A 12651-nucleotide genomic window follows, 5' to 3' on the forward strand; every position below is an offset into this window, starting at 1 on the left:
GGCGCTGATTGGCTTGGCCTTGGCCAGCGGCGGGTCCGTCTTGGAGCCGGCTGGCATTGGCTCTGTCAGACACAGGGGAAGCTTCTAGCAGCTTCTCACAGAAGCCACCCCTGTAGCCCCCCCCGCTACCAAAACCTTGCCACGCAAAACCAACACATTCCACCCCTCGCCTCTGTGAATCACATATTTAAGAATTATCATTAAAATATACATTCAACACAAAACTTCACAAACACTAATCACATCAACAAAGAAAAAGAAAAAGAATTCCCCACACCAAAATCAAAACAACACTATCACAACACCAAACAAGAGTGGACAATCTACACACAAAATCTACCTCTAGTCCCTTCACCACTATATCACTCTCAAGTTACGTTCAGTCAAAGTTTTGCCCGTTACCTCTTCCCATTACTATCCTTATCTCGATTTTCTCGTGCCCCACGTTGGGTGCCAAAAAAGACTGTGGTGGGTTGACCCTGGCTGAGGGCCAGGTGCCCACCAGAGCCGCTCTATCACTCCCCTCTTTCATTAGACAGGGGAGAAAAGGTACAATGAAAAAAAAACTTACGGGTCGAGATAAGGACAGGGAGAGATCATTCTCTAATTATCATCACGAGCAAACCAGACCGAACTTAGAGAGGGAATTCATCTTATTTATTACTAAGCAAAACAGAGTAGAGGAATGAGAAATAAAACCAAATCTTAAAAACACCTTCCCCCACCCCTCCCATCTTCCCGGGCCCAACTTCACTCCCGGCTTCAACCTCCGCCCCCCCCAGCGGCACAGGGGGACGGGGAGTGGGGGTTACGGTCAGTTCATCACGCGGTGTTTCTGCCGCTTCTTCATCCTCAGGGGGAGGACTCATTGTTCCCCCGCTCCAGCGTGGGGTCCCTCTCACGGGAGACAGTCCTTCACGGCCTTCTCCAACGTGAGTCTCCTCCACGGGGTGCAGACCTTCAGGAGCAAACTGCTCCAGCGTGGGTCCCCCACGGGGTCACAAGTCCTGTCAGCAAACCTGCTCTGGCGTGGGCTCCTCTCTCCACGGATCCACAGGTCCTGCCAGGAGCTTGCTCCAGCGCGGGCTTCCCACGGGGCCACAGCCTCCTTCAGGTGTCTCCACCTGCTCCGGCGTGGGGTCCTCCACGGGCTGCAGGTGGAATCTCTGCACCCCCTCATCCTCCCTCCATGGGCTGCAGGGGGACAGCCTGCTTCACCATGGTCTTCACCACGGGCTGCAGGGGAATCTTGCTCCGGCGCCTGGAGCACCTCCTCCCCCTCCTTCTGCACTGACCTTGGTGTCTGCAGATGTTCTTACATCTTCTCACTCCTCTCTCTGGCTGCAAAAGCGCTCTCTAACTGTTTTTCTCTTTCTTAAATATGTTATCACAGAGGCGCTGATTGGCTTGGCCTTGGCCAGCGGCGGGTCCGTCTTGGAGCCGGCTGGCATTGGCTCTGTCAGACACAGGGGAAGCTTCTAGCAGCTTCTCACAGAAGCCACCCCTGTAGCCCCCCCCGCTACCAAAACCTTGCCACGCAAAACCAACACAGATGGTTACCTTGATGAACTCAAAAGCAAAAGTTTATTAAGATAAAGTCTGTGCTACAAAGGTGCTTACATGAGAGAGAAATATATTTAGACTAACACATCCAAGAGAGTTTGTACTGTTGGTGGTCACTAAAACATATTCTTATTTTTCTGTTTGAGGAAGAAAAAGAGAGGAGTGGAGAAGGGATTTGCATTCAGACTGACACCTAATTCCTCATCAGCTATTTCTGCCTGAAACAGTCTTGTTTTTCCTCATTTCCTTAATTAGTAACTTAAAAATAATTCAGATGAACACTGGAAAAATGCTTCTAGTTTTTGAGGTGGTTTTTTTTGCTCCTGGAATGTCATACTCTTCTGCTCTAAAATCCTTTGCATGCAGATTTTTGAAAGTGCAGCCTTTTTTTTTTGGGGGGGGGTCAGGTCCCTTTTAGCATCGGAACTAAGAGTGTTTGTGGAGACAAGAGATGGGTTCAGTTGGCTGCAGCAGCCAAGAAGGGTTCTCAGCAAGCCACGGTGGCCAGCAGCAGCCTTGTGAAAGAGGAGACAGAAAGACAAGCTTGGGGCGACAAGATGGTGATGTCTGGGACAGACTTGGGGCGCGTGGTGGGGTGCAGAGCTGTAGGGAGGAGAGGGCAGGTTCCAGGTTGGAAGAGCCGGCGCTGGGTCCGGGCAGAGAGCTGTGCAGGGCTGGGGCCAGGCTGCAGGCGTGGGAAGGGGTGGAAGCTGCAGGGGTCAGAGGGTTTGAAAAGGGGTCGTGTGGGGTGAAAAACTGGACTCTGGCACGTGAGTGCCTTTGGGTGAGGATTCTTTTCCTCCTCTCCTGTCTGGCTGCACATTTAATGGGTTTAAGGGTGGGGAGATTGCAGGAGTATTGCTTTTGTAGTATGACTTCGTTTCTTGCCCCCATCCTGGCAGTCTCTGCAGATAAAAGACTATTGCACGTAGGTAAATCTATGACAGATGTGTTTCGGCCAGCTCATTTATTTCTTCTGGGTCATGTTATGCACTGATGTGTTTAAAATATTAGCACATCTACTGGAGATCTGCAACATTGGTGGGGTGGCCAGGGTGGGGTGATGGAAAGCTTCATAAGCTTCTTTCCTCCACACTGAGTGCCAGCTGAACCAGCATATGAAAAGTAGAATGAAAAAAGTAGAATGAAAAGTAGAATGGATCTGAGTTAATCTATTACAGCCCTGAAAGACCTTCAGATTCTGATATAGATTTCTAAATAGTAAATATTTTCCTAAATTTAATTTGACATTTTGTTAGAAAAGCAACCATATGGGCACCAAGCAGAGCTCTGCACCTAGATTCTTGCATCCGCTTTCATAAAATGAACTGGAGCTGCAAGTGTGTTCCTAGGGGTGTAATTTAAAATTAAATTTTAGGACTAATTAATTTTGTGAATAGCTTTCAGTCAGATTAAAAAAATTAATAAATGTGTTTTTTGTACTCAGTGAGGACTGTGTCCTTTAAATGTCCACGGTACCCAGTATCTCTTAATTCCTTAAATATGTATCTAGAGAAAAAAAAATTAAAAAGCATTTATGATCTAAAAATTTCTAATGCAGCCAGGTGAAAGCTATAATGCTTATACAAAGTTAGTAAAATATATGCACTTTCAACTAAGAAAAAATATTTTTCACTACATGGCTGTTCAAAATAAAGACAACAAACAACAACCAAACCTGAAAGAATTTAAAATTGTACTAACAGGGTAGCTCCAACATACCATTTACCTAACACACAGTATGTCAATTTTTTTTGTAAAAAATCTGGAATAAAATTATGGAGCAACCAGTTGACTCTTTTGAAAGGCGCTTTATGGAAAAGAACAGGAGGGGAATTTTCGTCAGTATAGGACATAAGCATTTTACTGACAAAACAAATTGTCAACAACTAGAGTCGGTGAACTCCCTCCTTCCCCTTCAGCTTTGACTGGGTTTTATGCTGCTGGAACAAGTAGGGAGGGCGCTGGTTCTGCTTTGTCGTTCAGTACAGCTCTATTACGTGTAAAGCATGTGTCCATCAATAAAGCTGGAGTCGTGAGTTGGGAACTGGAGAAATAACCATGAGAAGCCGTGTCTTATTTTTCTGCAGTCTCAAATGTGAATGAGATCAGCTAGTTGCATATGTGATTAAAATCTTAGCTTTCTGTGAATATAAGGATGCATCTTGTCTTTGCGCGGAATATAAACAGAGGTACTTGGGTGTGTGGTTGAGAACATGGGAAATGCCTGATGCAGTAAGTTATTCAGGGAGTCATCTTTCCAGAGTTAAAATAAGTAACTTGATGCCATAAAACTGTGGGAGCCTGGTACTTGAGTCTGGTATGTGAGTAACTACATAGAAAGGCAGCCAAAAGTTAATGGATTTAAATATAAAATCATAAGCCCACGGTAATTAAAACATTTCATGTTAGCCTGGCAGCATTACCAAACAATAGAAGAGAATGTCCAATGGCTGTGATGCTTTATCTTCATACTTGGAAGTCAGTAGGAGTTTTATTGTTGACTTTAGTGGAGTAGGGCATTAAATGGAAGGTATGTGCAACTTGGTATGTGGAATATGAGTGTTTTTGTAAGGTACTTCACTACTAGTGAAAAGGGGGCACTTGAAGTGTGCTGAACAAATATTATAAAATTGTTTACAGCAGTTTTCATGGTGTGTAAGGTGAACAGAAGAAAATAGGATGTTGAGCATACTTTTTGTCACATGTTGTGCTAGGTTTTAAATTTGCATGTTAATATCACAAATAATACAATTTGACAGTGCTGAGATATTAACTCTGTATTTTTCTTTACAGTGTAGCTCTTGCAATATATTACCACATCAAAAACAGGTACGTGAATAATAAAATCATGTACTGAAGATATCTTTAATCAAAATAAATGAACTGCCCAAAGTCTAAAAATCTATGCTCTGTTTCTTTCAAAATGTTTTTGGGTAGTAGTTTTCTTATTTCCAATGCTAGAAATAAGAAACATATTCTTTTGTATTTTTATATATATATATAATCTTGCTTAGGAAAATAAAAATTAGAGGATTACGTACCATAAAATTCTGGAAGGACAGTTCAGCATTGAAAAACTTTGATGATTCAGTGTTTGGTATTATGTGCACTGGGCATTTCTGCATTGTTCCATATGTTGCAATTACATATAGAGAAATCTGAATAGTGTATTTCAGATTTATTTTTTTAGCTGCACCTTTGTAAAATTAACTGTGTAAATCAGTGGATTTTGAAATAAAAGCCATTAATTGTACAGTAAGAGTGACATTGTGAATAGATGTAATTCAAGATGTCTCAGAAACAGAGCAGATCCTGGCTTATCTCTTCTGGTGTAGTAAGTTTTAGATCTCTGCTCAGTCAAGTTGATTGAAATTGAATAGAAAATAGGTTCTCTAAAAAGTAACTTGGTACTTCATATTGCTTTCATATTAGCTTTCTTCATATTGAATTGTGCTTTTGTATCTTAAATTCCCTGTGCTCATGATATGTCACAGTACCATAAAATAATATTTCCTGACATTTCTAAGGAAAGATTGTATAAATACTTTAAGTGACTTGGTGGCCATGGCTTTTCGATGTGTCTTTTCAGAGAACTTGGCTTAGATCTCGATCTAACAAGCCACTTACACGTTTTTTTTCTTCTGGACTGTAAGAAGTCCAACTAGAACAGAAGGAATTACTCCTAAGTTTAAAGTTAAGCTGGTACATCATTTGGGACCACGTTTCAGGTCACTGGAACCCATCACACTTCTTGAAACAAGGCTGACATCTGAAGAGAAACCTTTCAAAGTGCACAAGGGGCAGAAAGGCTTGATCCCTGCTGAAACCTCTCAGAAGACTTTCCAAGATGTCAGTGGGCCTTGGACTGAAACATGGCAATATGTGAAGCAAAAGTTGGAGTGAAATCTTTTCGCAAACTTTTAATCTCATTTCCCAGGAAATGAGATGTTAGTGATCATGCTTGGATTACTTGTTTATCCATCTGTGATTCCCTTTTTCCCCTTTCCTCCATCATCCCAAGTTTAGTTTGGCTAACTAGTCAATTTTTACTACGCTTGACTAAATAATAGAGATCTCAAAGATAATCAAACTCTAAAGTTTTGTGGAAATAAGTTATTCCTAAGCCCTCTGTTAAGTATCATGCCTGCTGAGTAAAAGGCTGAGTAGAATGGGGACTACAGAGGGTGAGAAACTTCAGTTAAGAGCTCACGGTCAAGCAGGAGGAATCTAGAGCCAAAGTACACCAGACTCGCTTCATGCCGATTGCCATGGAGCTGATTTCTGTCTGCAGTAAAAAAAGCCCATTTGTGGCCTTACAGAACTTGATGCAAATTTGATCTACAACTGGTAGGCAGAGAGGCTTTATAAAACAGAGTCCCATGTCCCATTCTGACTGTTATCTTCTTGGGAAGCCTGCTGTCTGTCCTTTTGCTTTTGGGATGGAGAAGTGCTTTATTCAGGAAGAACTGGTTGGTGCTTCTCCCTCCTGGAGCTGCCCGGGGTGGGGAGGTGTGTTGTGAACATGCCCTCTCCTCAGCTCGGGACAGATGGTCTCGGCAGTGATGCCGTAGCAGGCCTGCGCACGTCAGTCAGTGACTCTGAAATGAAGGATGTGAAATGACTGTTCTGTCTTTGGTTGTCTCTGATTTAGGAATGGAGGGACAATGTGATAACAGCATTCAGTTGTACTTGCAGCTGAAACAGCAATAGCAAAACATATGTTCTGTTTCCTGCCATTATAGGTGAAAAGGAAGTTGTTGACGTATGTGGTAGATTTTGGTTTGTTATGGGGAGTAAGAAACCACTGTAACTCTTGTATAGACTCAAGGTTGATTTTGTCAGAAAACGGGTCAAGTACCTGCTGTGGGAGAGAAGAATTATTTTCAGACATTATTTATTTGTCCCTTTTGTCCTGCACAGTAGATTTAAAACTAAATTACTTCCTAATATTCCAAACTCGGGAATCACAGTTTTTTTAGAAGCTATGCATGAAATAGAATATTCCTTCATATGTTTCCTACATTTCATTTGGTTGTAACATTCCAGTTATCATTCCTTTTTTTCCCCAGTGTCTTCTGTCACCGTTATATCGATTGGCTTTCTGCAGCTTTTGTTGGTCTTAGCCATTCAACAAGTGGTAAAAGACTACACCTATCTTGTTTTTGGATGAATGCCTAAGTATTGGTGAATTTGCTAAATCAATAAATAAAATAAACAGCAACAAACTAAACATGAAAAATGCTTAGATCAATTAGTAGATGGTTCATTTTTGAAATATAACAATGTGAATTTATTCTAATAAAGATGAAAACTGAATTTTTTTTATGTAATAGACTTTTTGAGGGCAGTCAAATGTGCCTTCGTAGTCTGCAGCAGCTACAGCATGAAGAAGTAAAATAGGAAATTCTTTCTTTCTCTCTCCTCATTGTGAAGGGCCACAGTTTACTGTAGCACATCAATTATTCCAGTGACACTACTTCTGCATTAAGATACCAGCCTTTTTATGTAGGGGTAAAAGAGTCTGGCCTATGTCCTTGCACATTAAGAATTTTCTAGTAATTATCTCAACCTGGGGGGAGGGTAGTTTTTTTTGTTTTAATTTAGGTACTCCTTTAAAAAAAAAAAAAGTGTTTATTTCCAGTGTTAGGCTTTATAGCAGAAAACATGTCACCTTCAGATGTTGAGGTTTAAATGTTAGCTGCTAATGAGTACATTTTGTAGACATGAATCCACTGTAAAACTCGTGTTTGCATGCTCTGAGAGACACGTGCTGTTGAGTAAAGATAGAAAACATATTCAGTGATTTCTGTCTTAAGAACTCTGTGACCAGAGTACCAGGGATGCTATAAATAAAGATGGGATTGTAATAAATAGGTCACATGGATGCATCTGTCCAGAAAGTGTCCCGTTCTAACTGGTGCTGTTATACCACTCACTTTTGTGATTTTTAATGTTCCTGCCAAGGTTACACACAGCAAAAATGTTACATTGCATACTGGATGTTAGGCTTGTGAAGTTGCATCGACTTGCGTGCTGATCTTGAGCATCAGGGATCTGAGAAAAATAGCAGATAAAACCAATGAATAGGATTATTATTGTGTCTGAAATTTTTTTGTACGTACTCCTTTTTGCTTTCATAAATCATAAGTAGGACAGGGTTTTCCAAATACATAAAAACTGAAATATGTGTGTATTAAGTAAAGAATAACTAAAAATAGTGTTGCATATTTGTAAATGTCCACGATGTTAACAATAAAGGAGGAGAAGGAATTAAGAGATTGCAAGGATTAATGTGATGAAGATAAGAAAAGGAGAGTAAGCTGGGCTGATTTTATTATAAGTTTATAGTGGTACCTCGTAGGCTGTGAAAAAGCCTCACAGTATAAAGCATAAAAGCTGTGTGTCTTGGGCATTGAAAGCTGAAAATGTTAGCATACTTTGTAATTTGGATTTCATATTACACATGAATCTTATGGCAGAATAGGTCCAACTTCTATTTGAAAATCACAATTCTGCAATGTTTCTAAGTTCCCCGCAGCATGAGGAGTATTGGAGTTTTGATGATACAGTTGTGTCTATGAGAGCTGCGTGCTGTCGTGTTCAGATAATGACGCTACTTTGGTTTTAATGCTTTTTAGGGACACAGATGGAAGAATGCTCTTAGATATTTTTGATGAAAACCTTCATCCCCTTTCGGTAAGTTCATCTGCCTCTTTTTCCCTTTCACGTGAACTGTCTTTCTGTCTGCTTCGTTTTGTTTCAGTCACCTATTTGGAAGTATTTCTTCCTTAGAAATCCGAAGTGCCACCAGATTATGACAAACATGACCCGGAGCAGAAACAGATTTACCGCTTTGTTCGGACGCTGTTCAGTGCTGCTCAACTGACTGCTGAATGTGCCATTGTCACCCTGGTGAGTGTCCGAGAGATGACATCAACAATTTGACAGACCCAGTTTTGTTCCCAACACTTGGGTTTGTATGATTTAATAGATCTAGGTGCTGCCAGGGATTTTTTTTTTTTTCCTCACCATGGAGACCAAGGGAATTTCTCGATGGGAAGAGATACTACAGTTTGTTTTCTTGGGGAGAGTACGTGACGGAAGAAGAGATTGGGTAACATGTGACACAAAAGCCGGGGTTACGTCTTGCCCTCACAGAGTGATAATGTTACAGGCCGCCAAGGTGACTAATAGAAAACGCAGGTGGCATAAGCGATCTGAACAAGAGGGACTGCTAAAAGCAGAGAGGCTTCCACTTTTGGGGGGTTTGCTGCGTATCATCGTAGCTCCCAGCAGAGACTCAGGAACAGCTGTAGGTAATTCAATAGCACTGGTAAGAATTGACGGGTGCACAAAGGATTTGGTGAGTGACTGGGACGTGTTGGTGATGGCTCTTTTTCACTTGCACTGTACTTGCCTTTCAGGACCACATCATAGGATTGAACAATTATACTCAAGGCTGAAGTTTAGCTACTTAAAAATAGCACGACACAAAAGAAGGTTCAGATTTTCAGCTGGTGTGGATCAGCATAGCAATGTGGATTAAAGGAGCTAAAGTGATCTCCACCAGCTGAGAATTTCTTAATTTTCCTGAAATTTTTATCCTGCCAACTCTGATAGGCCTCTTCAGTTTCCAGTCACAATTTTGGCCATGTTCTTGACTCAGAGATTTTTAAAAGAACAAAATGGTTTTTTACCACTACAACATGTGGTTTCATGACAGCTTTGTTATGCACTTTAGATGGAAGAAAGGGAAATTGGAGAAGGTGGCTTTTGAAGGCCAGACCTACTCATTTCCTCTGTTAATCTCTCTTCCTTGGCTTCTAAGATTAGTTGGCAGGCTTTTCTTCTTCAGACAGTCAGAATGAATTGTACTAGCCAGTACAGAGCAGGAATATGAGAGAAATAGGGCAAGAAATACCCTGCAGTGCTCCACCCTTACAGTTTGAACTAGAACTCTACCTAGTTACTTGACGCAGCCATTGCTTGTTTTCTGAAATGACGTTTTGTCTGTCTCTTCTACATAATCGCACTAAGCACTTGTCCTTCTCCCTTTTCTTCCTAAGTGTTTTCTTCTGGAGGCAAGATATGTTGTGTGACTCGGTATGTTCTTGTGTAATTTAATTAATCTGTCAGATACAGTGGAACCTTGTTGTAGTTATCTGTTGTTTGATCTTAGGTTATTTGATCAATGAGGGCACTGTTTAGTAGAAAGGAAGAGGGCTTTTAATAACAACATCTTCCTGTTATTGCAATGCATGGAAAGTTCTTCCCCACAAATCTTGTTAACCCAGGCATATATTTCAATATCTTTCCTTTGTAACTACTTTCTTGCCTCTTCTGGTTCTCATGTGGTTTCCCTGCAAGTAACTCTTTTGGTGTGATCTGCAATGAAGTATAAATGTTTTTGACTCATTTGTTATCTTGCAGAGGCAGTTTCCATAGTTGTTAGTGCTTGAAAACTTAGATGGCTTTGGTTTTTTCCCAACACAATGATTACAGAGAAAACTGTTTTACAGCCTAGTTCTCCAAGCAGGCGTGCAGAAATTTGTGGATAGATTTGGTGCAGGTGATCACCATTACTATTCTGCTCTTCTTACCTGTTTTCAGGATAATAGCACCTGCCTGACCCCTCTTTCCAGAAAGCTGCAGAATTTTTGGATAAACAGTGTTTTACAAGTGTGAAATTCTGCTGCTGCTGTTCTGTTTCCTCTGCACTTCTAGATCCCATTTCTTTATTTGTTAGTGTCATGAGGAGGGGCCCCAGAGACTAATCGTGTTGTTTCTGAAATGTTCAAATGTGGAAATTAATCTCTTAGAAAGCAGGCAACCCTTCCCCCCCCTCCCCACACTCCTGAAATCTTAATAGTGTTGACGTTGCTATTTATGAACCCTCCAAGTGCTTTTAGTTTTGATGCCCTGTCTGGAGAAGGAGAGAGCAGCATTCCCTGCTGGAGCTTATGTTTTGCCAGAGCCCGGCCGTCCGTCGGAGAGCAATCTGATAGTCCTGTCTGCCACTCGTTCCTCCTGGGGGGGATGCCAGAGGGCAGCAAGTAGATCTGTGGAGATCGCAGTACTGTTTTGAACAAGATGCTACAACTATTATCTTTCTTTCACTCACTCTATTTTTAGAGTCCTAACCACCCCCTTTTACTGCCCAAATTATTAACGTGGTCTAAGGTGTGTAGTTGGATGCAGTCGCCGTTTGTCTTTTTACATGCCATTACCCAGGTAGAAGCAGCAGTTACAGCTGGTTATATAGTGGTCTGTATGCTCAGCACAGACCTGAGTAAACGTGAAACTCCAGACTGTTAGATAAGCTAGTCTCCAGCAAAAAGCTGGCATTGTGTTGCTTCTAGCACTTAATTAAAATATTTCAATTAAAGCCTCCACTATTACAGTAAAACCAATTTATAATTAAACAAAAAATTTAATTTTCACACAGCCTCCAGAGCTGCCAAGAGATTTCCCATACTGATAGGTGAAAAATTAAAATCTCAGGTTGAAACAATTAAATACTAATTCACATTATTTATTTATAAAATAATACCATAAGAATAAAATTAGTTTTAAGAATTGTGTTGCTGATTTGAAGTCTTGCAAATAATGGGGTTTTTTGTCCCAGTGAACAGTTGAACTAACTCTGTGACCTGACTTTGTGAGAAAAATAACGCACATGTGCTTCTCCCTCGACCCAGAGTATTCCCACCCTTGCTAAAACTGAGAAATGCCTGTCTCTTCACCGTCTCCTCAAGTGCAGAGGTGACAAGTTGTACTTATGTTAATCTATTAATTGGATAGCAAATAAAAATGTGAGCAGGAGTGTTGTCCATACCAACAGAAAAACAATACAGTGTTTGCGTGTCATGAGAATTAAATATTTACGCTTTGTTCTTTTGTCCTGTAAAAACAAAACAACCCTGTTAAGTAGACCTGAAGAGGAGAATGGTCCAAGTTTTCTGCTTTGCCTTGGCATGACTGAGTTTTGTGCAAATAGGCCAAATCTAAGGCTCCTAATAGACTTCAATGTCCATAGTAGTTTCAGAGAGGATACATTTTGCATTTGCAAATATGCAAATATGCTAGGTCTATATGCTATAGACTGATCAGATACGGTGATATGTAAATACATAGAGTACATGAGCTGAATTGTTTCTGTGAAGTTCAGAAGAGCATGCTTTTGCAATATGTTACAAAGTTCATACAGTGACTGAGAGGATTTGATATTGGGAAATTGGAAATTTGAAGTACCTAAGAATAAATTCTCCTTATGAAAAATAGGGATTTAATTAATCCAGCCGGATGTTCCTGAGTTCCTACTGTGCTCTTTAGTCACATTTTCAGCAACTAGATAGAGAGATAATATTGAACTGTGTTGTGAAAAATTATAGTATTTGAGGAGAATGTTGTTTTCTGTGTGTTTGGAGGAAGGGAGAAAGCTTTGAATTGCTTTCCTTTCACTGGGATAGTTTTACTTTAAAATGCTGATAAAATACCTTTTTTAATATTTAAATTGAAGTATCAAAAATCTGATGTTTGTTTAAAAAAACCCAAAAACACAAAAGAAAGTGATCAGAGTCCACAGAGACAGTTGATCTGCTGCAGAGGTCCTTTTCAGCTGGTCCAGCGTAACTACCGATCCTTACGCACCTCATGGAAGATGCAGGTTCCTCTGAAGACCACAGAGTACAATGCAAAGCATTGTTTATTGCCTGGTTTGAAATCTGTCATTCTCCATCCAGTGACCATAGGAGCTTGTGAGTGCGGTTGGGTGAGCAAGGCAAAGCATTGAAGCTGGGCTCCACCTCTTGTAAGAAATCTATAAGAAGAGTGTATCTAGTATTATTGGCCACTTTTGTCCTGGGCTTCAAGCATTCCCTGGGAGGTGGACGAAACCTACGACTTTGCCACATCTGAAGGAGGTCTCCCAGGCACAGACAGAAGGTCTCTCCACCTGTGCTGTGGATCCCGAGCCGAGGCATGGGTCGGGCTACACTCTGTGTGGAGAAGGGCAGGAGGAGCAGGGGCTTTGTGCCTGTGCTTCAGGCACTGGTGGGAGCCAAAAACTCAGATTCTGGTCCCTGG

General features: G+C 41.1%; 1 protein-coding gene across 3 annotated transcripts in view; it reads left to right on the top strand.

Moving 5' to 3' along the window:
* CCNY (cyclin Y) overlaps positions 1–12651 on the top strand; it is a 128324-nt gene that overhangs the window by 93552 nt on the left and 22121 nt on the right. For all 3 annotated transcript variants that reach the window (XM_075746567.1, XM_075746568.1, XM_075746569.1), the window contains 3 exons: positions 4360–4395; positions 8205–8262; positions 8359–8478. In XM_075746567.1, coding sequence (XP_075602682.1) covers positions 4360–4395; positions 8205–8262; positions 8359–8478 — 214 coding nt within the window. The remainder of the gene's footprint in view (positions 1–4359; positions 4396–8204; positions 8263–8358; positions 8479–12651) is intronic.

Source organism: Balearica regulorum, chromosome 2 (genome assembly GCF_011004875.1).
Source record: "Balearica regulorum gibbericeps isolate bBalReg1 chromosome 2, bBalReg1.pri, whole genome shotgun sequence".
Taxonomy (NCBI): Eukaryota; Metazoa; Chordata; class Aves; order Gruiformes; family Gruidae; genus Balearica; species Balearica regulorum.